Source organism: Cantharellus anzutake (assembly GCF_015039405.1).
Source record: "Cantharellus anzutake strain C23 chromosome Unknown EI90scaffold_37, whole genome shotgun sequence".
Classification (NCBI taxonomy): Eukaryota; Fungi; Basidiomycota; class Agaricomycetes; order Cantharellales; family Hydnaceae; genus Cantharellus; species Cantharellus anzutake.
The window spans coordinates 90,359-112,871 of NW_024066987.1; the positions used below are offsets into that span (position 1 = coordinate 90,359).

A 22,513-nucleotide genomic window follows, 5' to 3' on the forward strand; every position below is an offset into this window, starting at 1 on the left:
TTTTTGAGAATTTGGATAATGGGGCAGCTACGGCAGTGGACTAGTGTCTAGGGTTCAGTGTTGGTCAACGGTTGCTGTATTTTATAGTCCTATATTGTCGTAAATTTAACATATGAACAATGGAAGTTATCTGTGTATGTTTTGAGGATGTCGCAGGCATCACTTTGATGGCGCCTACGGAATTTCCCGATGTTGCACTCCAACTCCCGTGCTCAACTCAAAGTGAACAATGGCCCCTTGCCACTTTAGTAGTGATCTCAAAGCCCTCATAGTTCGCATGAATGCATATTTGGAACCACATGGGGTTCAATTCTTGACTGGTGTGAGTACACGCTCAATTCAACGCTGGAGAGAGCAATATGCACAACATGGTGGCTTTGATGCACCAAATACGAGGGCAGCCAGCGGTCAGAGGGCCCTAAGTGATGCAGATGAGCATGTAATTATATTCCCTTGCACATTTGCCCTGGGTTCTGACTATATCATAGTTTATCAAAGGTTTGCTTGCTGCACGACCAGATTTGTATTTGGATGAAATTCAAGGCAAGCTCAAAATGCAACGGGGAAGGCTTGTATCCCAATCGTGTATATGGAGAACACTTCGACGTAATGGTTTCTGTATGAAATCAGTGAGTCAACAGTGGTGACCCTAAGCTTGATAACCCAATCCATCACCGACATCTAGATCCACCAAGTGGCTGCTGAAAGAAATGAGAGAGACCGGGATAGATATCGTCGCTTAATTCGGGATAATTACTTGCCTGATCAGCTTGTTTTTGTGGATGAAACTGCAGTGGACAGTCGCAATACTAACCGGTTGCGAGGATGGGCTCGGAAAGGCCACCGACCTCAGGTTCGTGCAAGTCGGATCCGTGGAAAACGGTATGCTGCCTCAGCTCTGATTTAGAGTGTGTTGTCACTGATTCTGTTAGATATTCACTGCTTCCAGCACTTTCTCTTGAAGGACCACTATATGCCGAGGCACGCATAGGTGCATATACAACAATTACATTTCGCCATTTCATTCGAAGGCTGTTACGTGAGATGAACCCTTTCCCCCAGCCAAATTCCACTATTGTCCTTGATAACTGCTCAATCCATAAGCATCCTTCTATCCGTCATCTGGTTGAACACAAGTATGTATGAGTTTATGTTATGATTAACACTTTTTAATTTCCTCATTTTGGCAGTGGATGCCGGCTCATATTTCTCCCACCATACTCACCCGACTTGAACCCAATTGAGGAGGCTTTTGCTGCATTCAAAGCAAGAATTCGGCATAGTGGACCATCTCTGCGACATCTTATGCAAAGACAGCAAAATGAACAGGCAGTTAAAGCACATCTATGTGATTTATTCTATTCTATTACAGCTGAGGATGCATTTGGCTGGTTCTTTAACGCTGGCTATGATGTAGAAGAGGAAGACTAGTTATTTTTAAACATTATAGACATTGTACGCTATCTAGAGTTGCACTATTAAACGACTACGAAAGCTAGTGGTGGCTAGGTGCATTATACTTATTAATAATGTGCTTGACTTCATGCCGGACAAGCTTTCCAAGCTTTTCAGCAATGCCACGGGCAAATCCAACATTTAATGACTCCAAGCCTCCCAGATTTCTGCATGCGCGATCAAGATCATCAAGATGGAAATAGCCCAGTACGGCCAATGGCTCCGAAAATACAGCAAGGGGGACAGGATCAGGGAAAATATTCCTATCACATTCAAGTCTCTCGAACCATTCCGTGATTGATGGGAATATTGCTGATGGAGGGGAAAAATCATCACTGTCTGGTGCAAGATCTGGGGCACCGCGTTGGGAATGCACAGCCTGAGAGCCGAAATTTTGTTCCAAGTGCAGGTGTGGTCGATGATAGTCATGGCATCCATGATATCTGGCAGCATGCTCACAGGTGGTACACTGATGTCCATATGCATTCTGGAATGCATGACTAGGGTACAGACCATGGTATGGAGGGGGGGGTTGTAGTACAACCATTTGTGGCATAGATGAGGCTGGCAGAGGTGGCTGTGGCAGAGGAGCAGAAACTGATTTTGCATTGGAGCGATGACCTAGCGGTGGGGGAATAATTCCATCAGCAGTAGAAAGGACTGATGCGGGCGGCTTTTCGAGTGTAGCAATTCCACTTTCCTAGTGTCATTCAGTACCGAACATATATTTGTATTAGTGAAAATCTTACAATTGCTCCAGCCCATCGCTTGGCAACTGCCTTTGTGAGGGAAAGGTGCTTTCCACTTGGCATGACATAGCAGTTCTTGAGGTGCTGCTCACAGAAATGGTGCTTCTCATGGAGTAAGTCTTCAATTTGCCAAAGCACCAGCTTTGCTGGCTTCTTGCGCCATGCACGACGTGAATGATCAGAATCGGATTCATCCGTGGTTGAGTCCGTGGAGCCAGAGTCAGTCTCACTGTCAGAGGAGCTGGAGTCATCCCGGCCAGTCTTTGATCTTTTCTTCCTGGCTTTCCGTGATCCTTGCTTCTTCTTTGTACTTTTCTGGCCAGTCTTTCTTCGATCTTTCTCTGGCTGGAAGCCGCATTTAGCTTCAACAAACAAGCAGATTTTGTGATAGTATGAAAGTGCAACAGACCAAATTTCGAATGGTGATGACAACCTCTGGCTGCTTCCCATCCTTCTCATGCTGCGTGACTATTTCGTGCACCATCAGCTGGTATTCTTGATTATCATCAACTGTCTGCGGGTCTTGCATCTTCGGAGCTGTGCCCAGCTTCCAAGTGATCTCTGGCCTGAAGCGTTTGTTCTCCGGTAATCCAGGTGTCGCAGAAATGGCACTCTTCCAATCTTCGTATTCTAGATCAAGTGAAAGCAGCTGGGGCTTCGCTTTCCCTCCCACATTTACTTTGTATGTGATAAGTCCAGGCAATGGCCAGGCTTCTGCTGTCGCGGAATCAGTTTCCACTTGCTTTGTTTTAGTGGGAGCCTTGTTTCGGGCTACTCTGCTTGCTCTGGCGCTAGGCTGGGCTGCTTTAGGGGCTGTTGCTCCTGAGAAAAGAGACACTCGAAAATGAAATACACACACACACCTTGTATTTTCTCAATGGAGTAACTATTATCATAGACGGTTTCAGGAGTTCCGGCAGTAATCGGCTGGGCCCTACTGATCACTGGTTGCTGCACAGGCCCAGGGTGGGTTGTATTCTGAGACTCAAGAGCTGCCAGCAAAAAATCGAGCCCATTCAGTGTTTGTGCAGACACGGAATCAGGAATAGTGGGGTGAAAATGATTGGAAGCGTCCTCTGAGATATGGTTGTGCTCAGAGGTGTGCTGAGGGATGGGCAAGGGAGGAGGCCGTCGGCGGGATTGAGTCTGATGTTGAATTGTGGTGTCTGGAGATGAGGGCCTTTCCACATCTTCAGATTGCTCCTCCCTTGATCCTTGAGGGGGGTCAAGACTATTAAGGCGAGATTGTTGCTTCTGAGAGGTTTTGGTTTTGCGAGCCATGCGATACTGTTGGTTGGAAGGAAAGTTAAAAATCAAAATTCCAGAACGAGTACCACATCGGGGAATTCCGTATGCACCAGAAGAGACACTCGCAGCGACTTCAAAACACATGCATATAAAAAGCCAATGGGATTCACTGCTTGTATATTAAATCTACACCAAATAAAGTATAAGAGGAGTTAGCTGCTGCTGTACCCTAGACACTAGTCCGTCGCCGTAGCTGCCCCATTATCCAAATTCTCAAAAATTCATCAAATTGTTCCATCCAAAAAAAAGCTCCTGTGTTTTTTCCCCAACACTCTGCTGCCAAATTTTCAGCCAATTCCATGCAGCCATTGAGGTGAAAAGTGGGGATGAAGTTCAGCTGCCGGGAATTTTAAATATCAACGCTACGCACAATCGGAAAAAAACGTCGCTAGATATCAGCTCCATGAACATGATCCAACAATCTGTTTGGAAAAAAGCGGTGTTGTTGTGGAGTAAATGGGGGATGAAGTTTGGCACTGTTCAAGCACCAGGATTCATACGGAAGCAAGAAATCCGTCACGCGACAAATCAACTGAAAACGGCAGTAATGAGTGAAGACGAATGCGCAGTGAGTCAAACTCGTACTTACAGGAGCCGACTGGGTGTCTGAAGTCTGAGTTAACATAGTTGTCACAGTTTTAGCTACAAGCGCTCAAGATAACAATCGATTGTTTGCAGAGGGGCCAGGTGGCTTGCCTTACCGCCTGAGCGGTACTATAGTGAAAGTGGTCCGAATTATATGTCATATTGTCATGGTGACCCTAGGTTACAGACGATCTTGTGCACAGCACCTTTGGGGCCTAAATTTGCGCTACAGAGTTTGCGGGACAAATGAGCCGTCGGAGGAAAGGACACGTGCAGAAAAGCGGTCAATACATTTGCAGAATTCCCACCAATATATTTGCAGAATTCCCACGAATTGTGGACATGCAAGAGACCTTGCAAGCAAGGTAACTTTGGGTTGACGTGCTATTCTGCAGGTGCCTGTTGGTTTGCTGTTTGGAATGATTCCTACAGGAATCCAATACTTGATTTTCAAGGTTTGTAACTACCTTATTGTTTGGTCCTGACTCATGTGCCTGGGTGTCAGCGCTGGCCTGTAATCAAAGGAATTCATGTGGATCGCATCATCTCGCCTGTTATCTATATGGTGAGTCCTCGTCATTAATGCGTTTGTGATGAGGGGTTAGGATATTCACTCCCTATGTTTTATAGTACGCAGGTTCCCTGAACGCAGGCGTCAACTCCATTGTGCTCAGCTCAGTGATCACCGGGGTTGTCTCTCAAGTTTGGCTTCGTCGATATCACCCGGTGAATATTTGTTTTCAGTTAGGAGATGGTATTTAGATGCATCCTGATCCGCACCGCAGGGCTGGTACCAGGAGTACAATTACATTCTCGGTGGTAAGTACCGCCAGATAACTCTAGCAATACCATGGCGCAAATTGAATCCCGTCTGTCCTCGCCAGGTGCTCTCGATGGTGGAGCCCAGACAGTCATTTTTATCCTAAGCTTCGCCGTTTACGGAGCAAGTGGGACACCCCGTCCATTCCCAAACTGGTGGGGAAATCCTCCAGGGAACGTTGATCACTGCCTTGAACTTTGATTTGAGTTGGTCTTTACTTCCACGTTGCCTCTTAGATACTTCGTTCCCATCTCAATTGATGTATCTTGATCTGCGAAACCCCGGCTTAGAATGGGGGTCGAGGTGAATCAATTGAGAGGATTCTTAAGCCGACACTGCACGCGAATCTTTCCCGACAAACTCCGGTACAGGGCCTGAACCTGCGGAACATTGTTGTGGTTTCATCCATCAAAGACCGGTTTGATGTACCGACACCGAGGATATACGGGCTGGATTGCTCGCGGCTGAGCCTTGGGCTGGACGCGAACCAGGTTGTGAGGGTCTTAATGAGGTAGCCTGCGAACTACGAGAATGTTACGAACACCGGCTACTGGTTTCATCAACTCGTGCGCTTTATCATAACCCAACCCGGTTCCACCAATCCCAGGGTGCTGGAGAAAAACCAGGAACTAGCATCGGCATTCAAATTGCCCCCCAGGGAAGCTCAAAGCAAGTTGATGCCGATTCAAGCGCTGTTTGCGATTCACGAACCGACGTGACTATCTGCTGTGGGTGCGTGGAGCAATAATTGTGGGGTGGAGATTCACGTTCTCTGTCCATTGCAGGAACCCTCAGAGCATGATTGATCTGGTTGACCCAACGCTGACTACCTGGCGGAGGATGTGATATGGTCGCGTACGGCCATTATTTCCACTCACGATGCTGCCGCTTTGCTTTCGAGAAAGATGGTCCTGAGTATGTACGATTCAAGGGATGGCCATTCTCTCCACGGCCACTTGCTATAACTTCGGGCGCTTTCAACACAACAATTTCGCCAATTTGGGTAGAAGATGTCGCGCGTTGTCCTTCAGGTCCTCCGATCAGATGGCAAGCCAGTAGTCAGGATGCACTTTCGTATTCAGAAAGGGCGCTCCCTCTGTGCCCTCACGATATGCATATGGTGGATTCGTTTGCCAGTGCTTACTTGCCACCATATGATCTCCCAGGGACACGTGCAAGGAATGTGGGAAAACCAGGAACAATTTTAGTGACATGGTTCCCACGCAATTGTGAGGTTTCGAAGTGACCTTGCAAGCAAAGGTAATTGAGACCCTGGCACTATTTTTAACGAAAAGCTGCCTCATAGATCAGCGTTAGGCGCGAAGCGGTGGTCTCCGAATTGCGCTTCTGCCAAGGCTGTGTGGCTATCGATTGTCAAATGGCTGGGCTTGTCACTATAACATGGGTCACCTTCCATCTCTAAAATTTCCACTCCCCTACTCCCCTCCACTCCCCTCATCATAAGCTATGGCTAGCAACCATCCTAATGATCATCCCCTTAACAACTTTAGCGTACATGCCGGCCTTCTTGTAAGCTTCCACTGACAAATGTAGGCTTGTCTAACATCTCTTAAAGCTTGTCTCCGAAATTGGCTTAGTGTCTTTCGTTCTTGCATTCTCCTTCTTCACATACTGTCTTGTGAGCATTCAGCGCGCACCCCTTTGGATACTCAAAACAATAGTTTCCCTACGATCCCAATAGAGACAGGTCTACGAGCGTCGATGTAGATTCAGATATGGCGAATCGGATCCCAGTGTCGAGCCTCCACTTCAGCCCATATCTTTATTGTTTCTGTGCGCTATCTTGATGGATACAATGTGAGTCCCACCTCAATAAAATCAACACATTACTTAGTGGTCGCCCCCTGCTTTATTATCTGTAGTCATGCGACATCAAATATTTTGTCCTTCAGATGGGTGCTCACCGGTGAAGTCACTGAGGGTCCATATTGTACAACACAAGCGGCGCTGAAACAGGTTGGGAACTATGGTGTAGGTACGTAGTCGATCTCTTGCTTCAAACCCCAATTTCCCAAATGGACTGGTCACTAGCATTGTATACCATTGCAATTGCAATGCTGACCTACCTTCAGGTACTCCACTCGAAATGGCTAGGAAAGAGAGGAGCGAAGATCTTCGCAGCGGCGTCCGTTTGCTTCATAACTCTATTTATAATTTTAAGTGTTGCAATCCCTGCCTCTACCATTCAGTCATATTATGGAGATTCTGGGTGAGATTTACCCGCGGCATACGTGAATGATCTAATTCTGCATTCTAGTATGTGGTGCTGGGTCTCGAAGCATTATCGTGGAATCTGGCGAATTGGTATATAAGAAAACCTAGCTCCTGCGAACCGCGTTTTAAAATCTGGATTCACAGCAAATGAAACTGTCTGGATGTGCCTTGCCGCCCCAATAACCATTCTCACGTACAGCACAGTAGTGTACAAGTGGCTACGTCAAGCTTCTTTTGATGCCGATCAGGACTTGAAACGGGACGCTATTTCCATGGGATGGTATCCCGTTGGTGGGTGAAAATCATCGCACCACCGTGCACCCAAGCTCATCATTCTTATTCCAGTGTACACTGTCGTCATTGTACCATATTATTTAATTCGTTTCATCAGGTCACCTCCGGGTCCGTTAGTTCTGGGTTGGGTGATCTGGCCTTACGCCTTTTATTCTTCATGGGGGGCCCTCAATGTGATCCTGTGGTTTTGCACAGGCAGACATTTCGGGTTCTCCCCCAGGAGCTCAAACCCGGGTCTCCATCTGCCCATCGATGTTGGGATGACTGCATGATCCTAGCTTACTCGTTTTCTAGCATCGCGTTGATCCCGTACTAGGTTCAGACTAATGAAACCAGTGTCTTGGACAACGCAGTTACAATATGAGCAAAAAGAGCGCCCAGTTAAAAGTTTGACAGAAAAGGACGTGTGACCAGATGTTACATTGTAGTTGTGACCAGCAACTGATGAACGATAAAATGAAAAGACGGATCATTGGAGGATCGAGGGAGCATAGTTTTTGCTGTCCCCTGTGCCCAAGTCAGGCACAAATAGGATGCCGCTTCGGGAAGCGGATGTGCAGGATATGTCTATGTCGGTGTGCTTGTTCGATCCAGTGAAGGATGATTGGGAGGAAAGCAGTGCAACATAATCGACGGCAAATCAGGGAAAACAAGGAACATTGGTCTTGCTCCCTCACGTTTACTCTCACTTTTTCCTGTTCTGGTTGGTCCTGATCGCGAGAATCAGCCAAACAAGAGAAAGTGCGGCTACGATGAGGGGCTCAGTGACGGGTCGCTGATGAAGCATGTGCATCATGTCCAAAATTAGAGGTATACCCGGCTCGGGTGCCGACACATAGCCATGTAGATGTCGGGAACGCCACAGAAAATACCCCTGCGATATCGCAGTAACGTACTCCAGTATGCTGGAGAAGGATTAAACAGCATCAGCATCCGCTCTCAGAGAAGCTCAGAGCAATTCAAGCGCTGCATTGCATTTCACAAACCAGCGTCACTCCCTTCCAGGATGAGTAGACAAAATAGAAATCGAAGTTCGGCATCTTGCATTGCCAGAATTCCTTCTTCTTTTTCTTGGAATAGACCAGCAGCTTGTGCAGCGCGTTGAAAAGTGGGATATACAATGTCGTGAATTGTGCGTAATTCCACAAAAGATCGAGCCGGGTGATGAAACAATAGAGTGCGAATATAGAAAATTTCCCCTTCTGGTCGTACGGTTTGAAGTCGGTTTTTGACAGAAGAGCACTTTGACGATCATGGTGGGAATTTCAGGGATCTGGCTTGATTCCAACCAATGATTTGGAGGGAGGGGATGTGGCGCTTCACTTGGCGAGATGTGTGTGTATTCTTCAAAGAAAGTGGCGTACAGCATGTGATCGAACGGCATGCCTAGTGGACGAATGAAGTAACGTAGAAGAGTCGATGCTTGTGAAGGTATGTGGTTGGAGTTAGAGCTAAGATGGTACTGAGGTCTATTACGACCGGGTTCAAGGTTACTAGCCTCTACTTATGTAACGGGAATAACCCCTCTGTTTATTGTTGTTGATCCTCCTAATTCTGTACATACAAACAATCATAAATAGAACGGGTACCAATACCAATGAGAGATGCGTAACTGGGCTTGCTTCTTTTTATTTTATGTCCTGATGATCTCCACATGTAGGCTCGTCGTAGGGGTGATGGCGGCGGCTGTCATAAATCCAATTTCATGAAGGCGATTATATTATGCGAAACCTGCTCTAGATCACGCGCGCACGTCTGATTAGACTCGGGGCGAGTGTTGATGGGACGCTTTCGTGGCGAGTGGCTGGCGGCTGGAAGCAAGCACGGTTCAGATTGGGAGACCGCCACTTCTCACCTAATGCAGATTCTGAGAATCGGGAGGCGAGTCTTTTCGAGTTTGTACAAGTATGCAAAGTCACCCCCCACTAGCCTTATCCAGCATACTTCAAACATGGCTAGCACATGCCCAGGTGACAATACTAACAGCGAATTCGACCAGCCCCTTAGAAACAACTTTCACCTCCGTGCTGGCCTCCTTGTGAGTTTTCCCTGCTTTTTGCGAGATCGTCTAACATCCTTTGAAGCTTATCTCCGAAACTGGCGCAGTGGCCTTTGTCCTTGCGTCCTCCCTTTTTACGTACTCTCTGGTGAGCATTTAGCACGCATCCGTTGGGATACTCAAAACAACAGTTTGTCCACGAACCCCAACAGAGACAAGCGTACAAGCGTCGACGTAGATCCAGATATGGCTCATCTGGCTCTGGTGTCGGGAAACGGCTTCAGCCCATATCTGTATTGTTCCTTTGCGCTATTTTCATGGACACAATGGAAGTTCCACTATATCAGTGCGAGAACGGTAACCCATCAGTGGCTAACCCTCGGTTAATTTGCTATAGTCATGGGATATCGAATATTTTGTCGATTAAATGGGCGCTCGCCGGTGAAGTCACTGAGGGTCCATATTGTACCACGCAAGCGGTGCTGAAACATATTGGGAATCAGGGTGTTGGTACGTAGTTAACTCTTGCTCGAACTCCGATCTTCCAATTCTACTGCTGGTCACTAGCGTTGTACAGCATTGCAATCGCAGTGTTGACCTACCTTCAAGTCTTCCACTCGAAATGGCTTGGAAAGAGAGGAGCGAAGACTTTCGCAGCGTTATCTGTTTGCTTCATAACCATATTCATCACATTAATTGTCATAATCCCCTCTTCCATCATTCGGCCATTTTATGGAAATACAGGGTGAGATTTACCTACGATATTCATAGACGATCTAATTCTGCATTCCAGTATGTGGTGCTGGATCTCGAGGCGTCACAGAACCATGCGAATTGGTAGGAAAATCTAGCGCCTGCAAACTGTGATTTTGAAATCTTGATTCATAGCAGGCGAATAAATCTGGATATGGCTTGCCGTCCCAGTAACCATTTTCACATACGGGACAGTAGTGTACAAGTGGCTACGTCAAGCATCTTTTGACGCTGATCGTGACTTGAAACGGGACGCTATCGCCATGGGATGGTATCCTATTGGTGGGTACAAACTGTCACCCAACCACGCCCTCAAGCTTATCACTCTTATTCCAGCGTATCTCATCGTCATTGTACCTCATTATGCAATCCTCCAGTTCGCGATGCCACCTGGTCGCCAATCTATTCCCAGTTGGTGGACCTGGCCTTATGCCATTTTTTCTTCGTGGGGAGCCCTCAACGTGATCTTGTGGTATTGCACGGGCAGACATTTCGGATTCTCCCCCGGGAGAAAGGGTGTCTCTTCAAACTCAGGTCTCCATCCACCCGTCAGTGGTGACATGGCTGCATGATCCTATCTTGCTCACTTCTTAGCACAGCGTTGATCCTGTACATAAGTTCAGACCAAATGAAACTAGTATCTTGGACCACATAGCTACCATACGGGCAAAAAGGACGTCCAGTTGTCGATGCAAGTCCTGACAGAAAACTAGGTGTGGGTAAACATTACATTGCACCGTGGTTGTGCTATGGCTCATGAGTGACAAACAACTGGTGAACGGCAGGATGATGGGACGAATCGTTGAAAGATCCAAGGAAGCACGAAAGTCTTCGTTGTCCATGATGTCCCTTTGGTCAAGTCAGTCACAAATACGACACAGCTATGGGAAGTGGATGTGCACAAAATGTAAATTAGAGAAAACGAGAAATATTCGGTCTTGACGTCAGAACGTTACGGTTGCATTCGGCTTCTCGGGATTCGTACTAGCTTGCCAGATTAAATGGTAACCCCTATGCGATCATCGTCGCGGGAGAGGATTTGGGCAGCATTCTTCCAGATTGGCCACGTTATGGTCCGGCTGGCACAGACCATCTCCGCGAGGGATGTTACTTAATTAGTGCCACCCAAGAACCGTGAAGGTGGGCCGTTCGCTACCGAGGGCCGGGACTTTCCCTCTAATAGGGTAGCTGACTAGCTACAGCTGGCGTTCATCGATGTGCTGCCCTATATTTACTCCATGACATTCCCCTGGTATTGCCCGGCACTAATCGCGAGAACCCACCGAATAAGGAAGGGGCGCCCGGCTCAGCAATGGGTCGATAATGGTGTGTGCACGTATCCAATTGAATGCTTGAGGATAAGGAGTCGACTGTAATCACTAGCTCGGGCGCCAATGCAGCTGTGACTACACCTACACATCTTAATATTTATACTTCAACACTGGCTTCCTTCATCAGAACCTTCTATCCTCGATTTTTTTTCCGACTTCTTGCTTGCATTTCCAAACAAGCATGCCGTTGTATGATTTATAAATACTTTATATCATAAGTCCGCCACTTAACAAATCATTTTCATGTCTTCATTGCATGCTTTGTACTGCACTTGAGTATTGAAATATGGTTAAAGACGTTCAGACATAATACAACTGACTCTATTACTGGAAAAGGTCAGCGAGTGTGTAAACACGCACTCTAGTAACACACTAACTCACATCTGATGGGGTATACCGGAAAAACCACTTTGTTCTGGACCATTCGCGAGTACTTGACCCCCAAATGCTCTTTTGAGCTCACCCTGACTCATTTCTCTCCTGTCGATCGGTCCACGATAAGGTCCCCTTGAATAACTGCTCGGTGTTAGTGCAAAATAATTCTAAAATTCGGGTTAGATACTCACAGCCCAAATTGTGGTGGGAAATGGGGGATTGCGATTCCTGGGCCCAGTGGTCCGAACCGACGTCCCAAGGGTCGTGGTGACATAGATGGGCCATAGCCTAAAAAGGGCAGTGAAATCCCAAGATCCCTAGCACTTTCACGGCGGCCGATTTCCCAGTCGTGCTCGTCGCGGTTAGATAGCTCCGCATTGCGGACCGGTAGATGAGAAGCGCCCCCAAACGGTTGTGCATGTGGAAAGTGAGAGTTGAAAGTGCCCAGGGAAAACTGAGAACCGCTAGGAAAACCATCGCGCCGTGGTATTGCAATAGATCATGAAAAACATTATGAGGAAGAAAAGGTTGACGGCGGACGGGATCCTCGCCATGCTCGTCGCGGCTAGACAGCTCCTCATTTTGGGCATCGACGTCGCGAGGGTGACTAATAAATGTGCTAGTGAGACTCCGTGTAAAACATTATTTTGCGTAGATTTACATTCCAGGGGCCGCCAAAGCCTGAGACGCGAACAAGGTAGCGACGACAACAGCCGTGAAAGCGCGCATGTTTGAGGCGAATCGAGTGGTAGTGCAAGTGAATGATAATGCGAGTCGCGGATGTGGAGAGGAAGCTAGAAAGAATCTTTAGCCCAGAGACTGCGAGTCGCCCTGCTGCGTAGAGCAGCTGAACTTACTGCAACCAGCGCACAAATAAGGAAAGAGAAGAGAGGACTGAAAGCCCGACTGAAACCTGCCAGTGAGGGAACACAAGAGAGCATTCCCGTGTTTTTAAACATCCTCCCAAGTCATTCACCGCCCTGCCCAGTTAATGAAGCCGTGGATCATTCGGCCAACCAACAACAGCCGGCGGCCCAAACTCGGGTACATGATACATTGGCAGTGCGATGATGTCGACAATTGTAGTGGTCAGGTCAGGTGGTAGGCCGGGCACATAATTCTGTTATGACGCGGTCACATCAAATATCAGGAGTTTACCGTGTTCAGTGCAGTGTCGACATCGAGGCGTTCACAATATCCAGGTGACAGGATATTGTTGATGATTGAGCGAATGCTCTGTAGCATACCGAATCATAGTAGATGTACGGCATGGAGCAGTGATGCGTTTGAGACTGGGGACAGTGGTGCATGTTATTTGTTGCTGAGCATGCCGAATGACAGATAGGTTACCAACCTCCACTAGAATAGAGTCGATTGATGGAGTGAATACGCGAGATCTGAGTGGCAACCTAGAGCCATTGACAAACGCTTGATGGCGTCAGAGGCTGCTGAGGCATCAAACCTTGTCTTGAGCCGTGGGAATCACACTCATGCCTGACACTGACAGCGTCCATTCCGGAGGCAACTCACAGCAGCGTAGTGCCAACACACCGTGTTACGTCATGCATGCCTATAAGGATCCTTGCGCACCACTCAAAGCCTAGCTTCCCAAATTGTGCTGCGAAGCAGCTGCAATTCTGCAGTGCAGGCACATCTTTTAATTTTCGCGCAACCAGCTCAGCCATATATTAAGATTTCCAGTGGCGCAGTTCTTGTCGACAGGGGGGACTGAACAATACTAGGGAAGGAGGACGCGAAGAAACGAACAGCAGACATGTATTCATGAGGTATAGACATGGAGGCATGATAGCATCCTGTCGATGCCATTGGACATAAATGTTCATGTACCACCTTGCACTCCAAGAACCACCGATAAATGACGAGGCAAAAGATTCACAGCGAATACGGGCTGGCAATGGTGATGCCAGTTTCCTTGGAGCGCTTGATGAGCCTGGCTGCCGATTTTCTACCGCGGATACCACCGCCCCAATGACGTCGCTGCTCCTCATATTTGTCAGTGCTAACGGAAAGTTACGTCAGATGGATCCTCTTGCAGGCAAATGGGGTGCAGACTCACAAGTTGGCCTTGGCGGCAGCGACAAGTGTAGCAAGTTCCCGTTCGTCCTCACTCTTCACGTCTTGAATGGCAAGGATAGTAGCTGTCTTCTTGTGCACGACCGTCCCAAGTCGAGATTTTCCCTTAACAATAACATACGGAACGCCCATCTTACGACACAGAGTAGGAATGTAGAGAACAAGTTCAATAGGATCAACGTCATGTGGAAGGACGACCAAGTTCGCCTGCTTGGCCTCAATGAGAGCGACGACGTGTTTGAGACCATACTTGACGAACAAAGGCTTTGGGGTTCGCTGTAACAGTGCATGTGATCAGTGATTGATCGACAACAAGTAAAAAGAAATGTACCTTGTCCTGGGTTTCCCCTGACTCTGCGGTTGCAGTAGCGATAGCATTCAAACGGGCTTTTTTCTCCTGCTTGCTCTCAGGACGGTACTTGTTCAAAAATCTGAACAATTGGGTGGCAGTGTTCTTGTCGAGTGTATGGCTGAACTGCGCAATAGTTGGAGGGATCTTCATCCGTTGCTTTAGGATCATCTTCTTCCTCTGCAGTTGAACATATTTGGGCCACTTGACGAAATGAGTAAGATCGCGCTTGTGCTGAACAGCATTGCCTAAAGTAAGGGAACATCAACGAACCGAGCGGAAGGAAACTCAGTTTGCCACGCACCGATTCGGAAATTTTTGGGACGAGCTATGAACAGGGGATTTTTGGGAACATCTTTCTTAACGTCCTCAACAGCATCTGGAGCTGGGGCTGGGACCTTCGAGGATTTGGTCTTGGGGGGCTAGACAGACATGAAATGTCTTCAATAATTGGGGTCATTGAGACGAGGCCTGAACGAGGACCCCGCTCTAATGTTAGCATCGAGAAACCTCGAGAAGTTCCCTGATGCCAACGCCCATACAGCCTCATTGATCGGTGGGCATGCACTGATCTCAGCATTGGATCATCTCGTGCAGCAGCGGAGTTTCGAGTCAACGCAGATCTTGCATCCATGTTCCTCTGGATGCATCCAGCGTTACTCATCTGTCATCTCCCACCTAGCTGTGCAAGGATTGCATGGAAGGGTCCTCTTCATCAGGCCTGCAGAAAGCAGGAATCTCACCATTGTTCTTGAGGGGTGTGTCGACGAGTGGAAGTGGAGTCAGAGGCCGTCAAGAGGAATTCTCACAGCCACGTGGATGTCAGTTTTGCATGTCACATGCGATCAACATCTGACAACCCTAATAGTACTCTAGGATTCTCACCGACTAAATCGCATTGATTTCCGACTCAGAGATAACCAACGTGTCCTGTGCACTTCGGTGATAGGTAGCTCAGAGGACACGCATGAACTAGATGGCATTTTCTGGCGGAAATCTCTTGGAAGTGCCCCGGCTGCTACTCAAGTAGAATTCTAATGGTTGTTCGCGCGTGGTCATCATGGGATGCAGCATGCCGACCCACCCCCGTGTCCAATTTGGAAATTTAGATGTGATCTCTCTCTAGCCATGCGGTTCCGACTCCTACGAACCCCACTCGCCGCACGCACTCAATCGCAAACAACTTGCACCGAAAATGTGGGCTGGATCTCGTCTAACTATGGGATTCCTCATGAATCTCCACATTGACCTGAGCACTTTAGTGAGTGACCAGCGCTAGGTCCTTCATCGGATACTCCCTGCCAATGATCCGCCACAATGGCAATATCATCTTGGAGATGCTCACACGCGAATAGCACCGATGCAAGAGCCCGGGACTTGGACGCCGTGGAAAGGGCGGCATCATTCATTGCCTTAATATTGTGCTCCACGGACATGGGCCACAAACTAATCTGATAGTCAAAACGTTTCATGGGGACTTCCGTATAAAACAACAAAAGGGATGTGAAATGATAAATTAGGCGGGGTAAGAATATACCTGAGCTACGCAATAGGTCCAGGACGCTCCACCCCCTTGTGCTAGCCATCCTTCTAAACTGAAGTCAGGGCAACAGGACCGAGAGTTAAGCCCCGGCTAAGGGTCAAGCGGGAATGAAGACTTGAAATCTCACCATCCTGCGAACCCTTAAGACCGATATTGGGACTCTTCAATATCTACCGTGATTGTCCCGTGAGTTCTTTGATTACTGGGGTTTTCGATCGTGTTTTCACCGCGATGGAACATCTTTGTGGTCCCTTGTGGATCATGCGCCTCATGGGCACACCCAGGGACAAGATCATCACACGGATCGTCCCATTGATCTCTCCCCCAAAAATCATCCTCCGCTGTCCGTTCTTCCAATATTTGGTCGTCCAATCCAGTGTTAGAACTCAAAGCCTCAGAACCACATTTGGATGAAGGATCAGAGGCATTCAGGACATGGCGTCGCAGTCGTGATAAAGGAAAAGTGGTTGTCCAATGGATATGAGAGTCCCTACGTAACCCATTCTCCCACCGACCCCGGCGATTGAGGCTACGATGTTCAAAGGTCTGAACGAGAAACGATTAAATGGAAGGGAGTGAACGTACAACGCCACCAGAGAGTTTGAGTATAACGATGCTAAAACTGTTGAGGAGGTTTAGGCAAAACCCCCATATGAGATAAAGAACTTAACGTACTGAGGTTAAGGGAGACGTAGACGAGGGTATGCGGATAGACCAAAAACTACGAGTGCCAGCGATGTCAAATCTCCGGTCCCCATTCCCTCCGTCGCTGCATGCAGGAGAGACCCCTAAAATGACTCACCAGTGCCGTAACGAGGAGGGCGAATGTACTAAGTGCACAGCGCGTCCCATCCGGGAAAGTATATCGAGCGTGCAACGAAAGGGAATAATCAGTATTGGAAAAGGAGAAGGGGATGCTGAGAAGTTATCTCCTCATCCAGGAGAGGTATCCAGGAAGAAATGAGGGGACAAATGTGCATACTTACGCAGTCAGAGCGCCCGTATTGATGACCCAAATAGCAAGCCTCGTCATCAGGCGATCCGTCCTGGAACACGATGAAAAGAGCAATATATTAGCCGAATCCATCCAATCAGCAGGAATGTGTGATGGGAGATCTGATGGTGTGGTTATGTTTATCCACCTGCAGTGTGGAACGGCCCAAGGGGAAGGAAAGGGGGATAACGAAGCAACCAAAAACAAAAAGGGAGGACATCACGAATGGGTTGAGGCCGGAAGTTCGTAAGTCGAAAACAAAATGATAAGAGCAAAACACAAATCCAAGGAATAAAACCTCAAGAACACACTTACGTTCGGAAACCCGTGCGGGAGCGATATAACGACCATGCGACAGGGACAGTAACGAGGACATCACATAGAAAGCCTGCTGCAAACCATATGGTTACATGCCACTGAATGAGGTGCAACAACAAAGATCAGCGCCGTGCATCATGTGCCAACGTGAGAGCGTCAAAAAAAAGGAGAGAAGCGCGAAGTCCGCAACATCTCTGTTTGAAGTAAAAAGGGCGGTGGGGAGGTGGGAAGATAACGAGGCAAAGCTGGAAGAACGTACAGTATCTTTCCCACCAAACTGGGCGAAAGTTTGTCTGGAGAATATGATGATTGCAGATGCCAGCCCCGCAACTGCGCGAGCGAGCCCGGTAAGTTATCAGTCACATATGGGAGCGATATGGGGAAGAAATACGGACCCATTGACATGATGGACAGTGCGACCTAGTGACGATATGCATGGGTAGGGGAAAGGGGAGAAAATACATCTCAGTATCTCTCATACAAAGACCGAGGCAAGGACTTGTACCGTCAAAATCACAAGCCACATCTGATTCTTGTTGACTGTTTGCAATAATAGTCATGTGCGTAAGGCCAGGTCAAGGGAAGCACGGGGGCAGATAGGCTGACATTGATATAATCTGCGAGCGAACCAGAGCTGTGTGAGCGCAGCTGAGAGTGGCTTCCATTTTCAACCCGATTAAGTGAGCAAAAAAAATGAAATCAGGGCTGGGCGGTACGTACCTCGAGCAGGGCGATAACCTTCCAAGTGAATGGAAATATTGTGATGAGGGATTTCGTGAAGGGTTAGATATTGCTCACCCCAACAGACCTATTCGACATCAAACGAAAGGGTCAATTAGACATTATCAACGAAAGGTTGCCTACATACCAATGCACCCGGCCCAGACAAGTCGGACATGTATAGATGCTGATCTACGCCATGAAACGAACATGAAGTCAGGAGGCATTTACCGATATCAGACCCAAAACCTACGGCATAACGATACGATAACCAGGACCCAAACAGCTGGTGCAACAGGTCGACAACATACACAGCTGCTATCCAGGATTTCATCCACAGCGGATCGTTCTTGAACCTGGCATAGTAGCCACAAACTTGGACGGTAAGGACGCCGAGAAGGCTACGCGGCGTCAGAAAGTGGATGCATTCACGGTCGTGTGCCCAGCATCATTCACATCGGTAGGAGGTACAGGGTTTGTTGTGGATGCTAAATTAGTAAAAATGAGGTCGAAAGAAAAGAAAATGCTTACCTTGAACACAAAATCACGCCGACAAGCATGGCTCCAAATAGAGCATTCAGGCTCGCCATTGTATTCCGAAGAGCAAGCAGATGCTTGGATGGCAGACAGAAAGCGGAATGTCGACAAGCAAGGGTCAACAGAAGAAACCAGACCAAGTTAATGAGATACGGAAGCGACGCGGTGAGGAGTGGACGAGAAGCGGCCAGGGACAGCGGTATATAATATACCTCCTTGTCTCCATGTTCCTAAGACCCAATACGCGCGCAAGGCTTCTCATTCGTGCCGAGCGAGTTTGACTTGAACAGTGCATGTGAGTAATTTCGCGCGATCAATGATATTTGATCGTTCAGGCGTCTAATGAGGACCCGGTTCCGTTCCCAGTCGTTCACCAGTAATTCAGGTGCTGCGTGAGTGGAGCACACAATTCGTGGATCGTGGGAAGGAGTCCGATCGGAGAATGCCATATACATAGACTCACTGGCAGTGCAATATGCCAGGGGCTACATGAACAACCCTCACGCTTCGCATCTTTATAGGGGCACTGCTTTTTCCCATCAAAGTCCCTGCTAGTTAGCCAAGTTGATTGCAATCTACATAGCATCTCTACGCAGCACAACGCATCATCCCAACATCATCCCCGCGCAGGCACATCTTGCTTCGATCGGTTGGTTGTAACCCGTAAACTCATCAGTCCCTTTGAGTCCCTCTCAGCTCCTTTCCGGGACAACGATTAGATCATCCGGATTCGAGGCAAAGGATGTCGCCAAAGTCTGACGCACCAAAAGCTATCTTGTACTCCTATCCGCCTTCGATCTGGGCGTCTGCTGGTAAGCCAAATGAAAGAGTCTCCATATTATCGAGGCTGAGTGCAGTCGGATCTCGCGTACGGATCTCACATACCCCTTTTTGTGATATGGCTATGAACTTGCTCCATGGAATGGCGTGGTCATCGCTTCTACTTCGCTGATTCTGGGCACTTCAATCGTTCCTTCTCTTCTTCTGCGACCCTTTCCCTTGGGGTCACCTGATACGAACTATAACCCATGGCGAATGTTGGGTTACCTGTCTGTACGCCCCTCAAGTTCTCCTTGCACTGTCCGTATTGCTTTCTCCATCACGTACCATAGCCTGAGGTTTGTTCTGGTTTCCAGTGAGGAGAAAGGCTTCGGGAAAGATGAAATCACAATAAAAACTGTCGATCTGTGTACGTGGCTCATTCTTGAGCTCCTGGCTTGCTTACGGAATGCCCTCCCTGTCCATTCATGCCGTGAAAATATTATGTAGTAATGGGAGAGAATTTTGATCCTGCCTATCTTCGAATCAATCCGAACGGTATGTATTTCCTTGATCGACCACGCCGTACTCCCTATGGTGACCCGCTTATAATTTCACATCACCCTTATCATTATCATTCCCACGCTTGTGGCATCTTCCTCGTTGTTTAATTGCAGGAACGGTCCCCACTCTCGTTGTTCCACTCGAAAAAACCCTTTCGGCACCTGATGTCGAAGTGCGGTACAAAGCTCTCACGGAAACCAAGACAATCATTGAGTTTCTCGACAGGAGCCGTACAGTCATATCTAAAACGAAAACGACGAGCAACGCTCCAGCCCCAGGTAGACCCGGATTCCCCTGTCTGCTTGCCCCCCACTAACAGAGGCTTCTTTGATAACTTCGTGCAGCTCTAGCACCTGTCTCGGTCGGGCTCTCCCACCTCAACAATGAGATCATCGCCCTTCTCCACTCCCCAACTGCGGACCCTGGCTTTCTCAGACTGGCTTCTGCCACTCTTCCATTCTCTTCTCCGTCAGAACTGGCGGCCGCCTCGTCCCCAGAAGTGATATTAACAAAAGCTTTGCTTGCAAACAAAGTTCAGGCTCTCAAAACTCACCTCCATGGTCTCATTTCCCCTAATCCTTCCGACTCGCCAGTCCCAATCTCTCCATCTTCTCAGAAAACGGTCGATTTTCTCAAGCAGAAACAAGCATCGATTTCACCGACACATGATATATTCCATAATTTTCCCGATGCCCCAACTACATGGGACGCTTCTGAGGCGGCTGCTGCAGTAGCAGCTTCCCAGAAGTTTTTCCAAACGACACGAGCGGCCTGGGCTACTCATCTCCCGTCCATCCTGGACGAGCTCAACTCCAAGATTATTGGTCCTCTCGCCTTAGGGGATCAGATCTCTTTAGCTGATTTGCATTTGATGGCTTGGTTGGCGAGAGCCGTTAGCGCTTCTGGAGGGAGCAATGATAAGGAAGGCGTAAAGAACGTAGGGGAGAGGATCAATGCGGTGAGGAAGAATGATGCAATTTCGAAGGGAGAGGAAGCAAAGGAGTGGAAGGTCGGGGAGAAGCTGGTCCAGTATTGGGAAACGATCCTGGAAAGGAAGAGCTTCCAGGTAGTGTACAAGGATGGATTGCATTAAGGGTCTTTAGGCGGGGGTGGTGGTAGGCTTAATTTCTTCAAGCAGATCTTTCAAATTTCGTTGATAATGATGCTGATCGAGCTCTCCTTTATGTGCATTCTGTACGCGATGTAGTTAAAAGCAATCGACCGTCATGCGTAATGTATGTAGGTATTTATCGGCTTCCGCCTATCATTATTATTCCGCGTTCGAATCGATGTTGCCTACAGTGGCTCGGCACATCGCCCTATTCGCAGTCCTATTTCTTCGAAAACAATTGCACCTCAGCAAGTGAAGTGACTAACGTACGTTAGGGACTAATGGAGGAGTGTTGGTCATACGCTTCAACTTCGGGATCCAGCTCCACGTGGTGAAGGAGAACAATCATCCGTGCAAGTATTAAATTTCTGCCATCGGCTGTCAATTTAATGACAGGGACTCACCTACTCCCATAATCTTTGCGTTCCATTGGCTCAGATCGATCGAAACCTTTGAAGAGAATCGATAATTTTCCTTGAAATTTAGTGATTGTCTTTTCCACCTCACGTTAAGTTCCTCTAAAAGTTTCATATCTGCCAAGTGTACCGGTTGTGTTATCGGAGAAGATTTTCTGCTGGTTTTTGTTGCATGATTTCTTATGCCATTTAATTGTACAGAAAATGATATCGATGCTTCTCAAGCTCTTTCAAACCTCCAGGACTGAGAAGGAGGCCCTTCAGTGTACCAGATGATCGCAGGGGTCTCGTTAGCAGAACTACCATTGTTTGCAAGATCCAGGCTTAGTTTGGTCTTGTCGAGAAAAATTCTGGTGGAAATCAGCGAGTTACAGGGGTTGGCTAGTAATATCTGGTAAAGCAAACCTGTAGACGTTGTCAGAGCTCGGATCCTTCTCAACCGACCAGTAGAGACGAGGTGTGTCGTTTGTTGATACACGTTTTCCGGTTTCGATTGGAATTTCCAGTCCGATGTACTTTCCGAGACCGTTCTTGACAATGTACAAACCAGCACCAACGCTCTCAAAGGTCCACTATAATGTCGAAAAGCGGTAGTGCCAGGGGGTGGATGAAGAAATGTGGGGACAGCAAATGGATTCAGACTATGTATGACGTCAAATCGGTCTTATTTCCATACCTGCTGGTTGCTGCCTCTGTGCGTTTGGAAAGCGTTAATGTCCCTGAAGAACGTGAGCCTGATTGGAGGTGGGACTGACGTGAGCCACTCACTGGAAGCAACAGGCGAGAAATTAGAGGCGTAGGTGAAATGGGACGGGGGGTGGCATCAGATTTTGGGTCGCCAGCAGAGGGTCGGAATAGAAGTTCAGAACAAACTTTGCGGTTGATTCCGTGGAGATCAAGAGCTGTGTTGCTCTTGGTGTTGATCAACTGTGCAAAGACGGCTTCAGCGGATCCAGCTGAGTCTTTCGCGAGTGGGCACTCACAACATAAGGTATCCCTGGTTGGAAGGACATGTTTCCGCAACGTTGGAGGAGCTGAAGTCGACCCCTCCGTTGGAGGAGCCGAAGATTTTTATAGATCTGTGAGGAGCGAATTTCATTTTCGTTTTAGTTTTCGAGTGCGGTTTGGCAATTCCTAAGATGCTCAGAAGAATCCAATAGATAGAGATAGGTTGCAGATAGGTACTTGATACGCACTGCTTCTT

At 47.9% G+C, this 22,513-nt stretch overlaps 9 protein-coding genes across 9 annotated transcripts; 4 read left to right on the forward strand and 5 right to left on the reverse strand.

Moving 5' to 3' along the window:
- Positions 1-2,200: 2,200 nt before the first annotated feature.
- EI90DRAFT_3017766 (uncharacterized protein) lies at positions 2,201-4,137 on the reverse strand (the record flags this gene model as incomplete). The annotated part of the gene is made up of 5 exons (XM_039057145.1): positions 2,201-2,259; positions 2,297-2,549; positions 2,614-3,026; positions 3,068-3,491; positions 4,102-4,137. 5 exons carry the CDS (start codon positions 4,135-4,137, stop codon positions 2,201-2,203), a joined length of 1,185 nt encoding a protein of 394 aa, XP_038913960.1.
- Positions 4,138-4,516: 379 nt separating this feature from the next.
- Positions 4,517-5,636, forward strand: EI90DRAFT_3017767 (uncharacterized protein; the record flags this gene model as incomplete). Its single annotated transcript, XM_039057146.1, has 7 exons — positions 4,517-4,552; positions 4,603-4,662; positions 4,728-4,823; positions 4,883-4,916; positions 4,982-5,094; positions 5,208-5,411; positions 5,433-5,636. 7 exons carry the CDS (start codon positions 4,517-4,519, stop codon positions 5,634-5,636), a joined length of 747 nt encoding a protein of 248 aa, XP_038913961.1.
- Positions 5,637-6,151: 515 nt separating this feature from the next.
- Positions 6,152-7,656, forward strand: EI90DRAFT_1596776 (uncharacterized protein). Its single transcript, XM_039051944.1, has 7 exons — positions 6,152-6,447; positions 6,494-6,556; positions 6,620-6,735; positions 6,801-6,913; positions 6,970-7,147; positions 7,196-7,242; positions 7,297-7,656. The coding sequence occupies exons 1-7, from the start codon at positions 6,385-6,387 to the stop codon at positions 7,449-7,451; spliced, it is 735 nt and encodes a 244-aa protein (XP_038913962.1). The 5' UTR covers positions 6,152-6,384; the 3' UTR covers positions 7,452-7,656.
- A 1,741-nt stretch (positions 7,657-9,397) lies between these two features.
- Positions 9,398-10,844, forward strand: EI90DRAFT_3065536 (uncharacterized protein; the record flags this gene model as incomplete). Its single annotated transcript, XM_039060878.1, has 7 exons — positions 9,398-9,416; positions 9,599-9,791; positions 9,843-9,955; positions 10,013-10,190; positions 10,239-10,282; positions 10,370-10,480; positions 10,535-10,844. 7 exons carry the CDS (start codon positions 9,398-9,400, stop codon positions 10,768-10,770), a joined length of 894 nt encoding a protein of 297 aa, XP_038913963.1. The 3' UTR covers positions 10,771-10,844.
- A 1,429-nt stretch (positions 10,845-12,273) lies between these two features.
- On the reverse strand, positions 12,274-13,111 carry EI90DRAFT_1596962 (uncharacterized protein). Its single transcript, XM_039051946.1, has 2 exons — positions 12,762-13,111; positions 12,274-12,698 (listed from the first exon to the last, which is right to left on the reverse strand). The coding sequence occupies exons 1-2, from the start codon at positions 12,861-12,863 to the stop codon at positions 12,369-12,371; spliced, it is 432 nt and encodes a 143-aa protein (XP_038913964.1). The 5' UTR covers positions 12,864-13,111; the 3' UTR covers positions 12,274-12,368.
- A 458-nt stretch (positions 13,112-13,569) lies between these two features.
- EI90DRAFT_3281357 (L30e-like protein) lies at positions 13,570-14,981 on the reverse strand (the record flags this gene model as incomplete). The annotated part of the gene is made up of 5 exons (XM_039066821.1): positions 13,570-13,924; positions 13,982-14,274; positions 14,330-14,595; positions 14,652-14,769; positions 14,916-14,981. The coding sequence occupies 5 exons, from the start codon at positions 14,979-14,981 to the stop codon at positions 13,798-13,800; spliced, it is 870 nt and encodes a 289-aa protein (XP_038913965.1). The 3' UTR covers positions 13,570-13,797.
- A 1,405-nt stretch (positions 14,982-16,386) lies between these two features.
- Positions 16,387-18,889, reverse strand: EI90DRAFT_3065548 (uncharacterized protein). The gene is made up of 13 exons (XM_039060879.1): positions 18,454-18,889; positions 18,176-18,323; positions 18,071-18,114; positions 18,001-18,010; positions 17,923-17,940; positions 17,809-17,860; positions 17,708-17,742; positions 17,598-17,622; positions 17,462-17,532; positions 17,200-17,300; positions 16,566-16,936; positions 16,476-16,512; positions 16,387-16,419 (listed from the first exon to the last, which is right to left on the reverse strand). The coding sequence occupies exons 1-11, from the start codon at positions 18,510-18,512 to the stop codon at positions 16,873-16,875; spliced, it is 627 nt and encodes a 208-aa protein (XP_038913966.1). The 5' UTR covers positions 18,513-18,889; the 3' UTR covers positions 16,387-16,419; positions 16,476-16,512; positions 16,566-16,872.
- Positions 18,890-19,201: 312 nt separating this feature from the next.
- Positions 19,202-20,875, forward strand: EI90DRAFT_2926466 (uncharacterized protein; the record flags this gene model as incomplete). Its single annotated transcript, XM_039054916.1, has 6 exons — positions 19,202-19,288; positions 19,600-19,648; positions 19,729-19,776; positions 19,896-20,060; positions 20,127-20,710; positions 20,750-20,875. 6 exons carry the CDS (start codon positions 19,202-19,204, stop codon positions 20,873-20,875), a joined length of 1,059 nt encoding a protein of 352 aa, XP_038913967.1.
- Positions 20,876-21,529: 654 nt separating this feature from the next.
- EI90DRAFT_3155845 (uncharacterized protein) lies at positions 21,530-22,425 on the reverse strand (the record flags this gene model as incomplete). The annotated part of the gene is made up of 4 exons (XM_039066017.1): positions 22,293-22,425; positions 22,078-22,236; positions 21,715-21,881; positions 21,530-21,659 (listed from the first exon to the last, which is right to left on the reverse strand). The coding sequence occupies exons 1-4, from the start codon at positions 22,320-22,322 to the stop codon at positions 21,530-21,532; spliced, it is 486 nt and encodes a 161-aa protein (XP_038913968.1). The 5' UTR covers positions 22,323-22,425.
- Positions 22,426-22,513: the final 88 nt, after the last annotated feature.

Excerpts from the sequence above, each read along its gene's own strand:
- EI90DRAFT_1596776 (XM_039051944.1), top strand. The coding sequence starts at position 6,385 with ATGGCTAGCAACCATCCTAATGATCATCCCCTTAACAACTTTAGCGTA. Across the intron at positions 7,148-7,195 it reads TCATATTATGGAGATTCTGG|TATGTGGTGCTGGGTCTCGA; the intron begins GTGAGATTTACC and ends TCTGCATTCTAG. Across the intron at positions 7,243-7,296 it reads TCGTGGAATCTGGCGAATTG|CAAATGAAACTGTCTGGATG; the intron begins GTATATAAGAAA and ends CTGGATTCACAG.
- EI90DRAFT_1596962 (XM_039051946.1), bottom strand. The coding sequence starts at position 12,863 with ATGTTTAAAAACACGGGAATGCTCTCTTGTGTTCCCTCACTGGCAGGT. Across the intron at positions 12,699-12,761 it reads TTATTTGTGCGCTGGTTGCA|CTTCCTCTCCACATCCGCGA; the intron begins GTAAGTTCAGCT and ends GATTCTTTCTAG.
- EI90DRAFT_3065548 (XM_039060879.1), bottom strand. The coding sequence starts at position 18,512 with ATGGCGAGCCTGAATGCTCTATTTGGAGCCATGCTTGTCGGCGTGATT. Across the intron at positions 18,324-18,453 it reads GGCGTGATTTTGTGTTCAAG|CCTTCTCGGCGTCCTTACCG; the intron begins GTAAGCATTTTC and ends GACGCCGCGTAG. Across the intron at positions 17,623-17,707 it reads TGTGGCTTGTGATTTTGACG|GTCGCACTGTCCATCATGTC; the intron begins GTACAAGTCCTT and ends TATCGTCACTAG.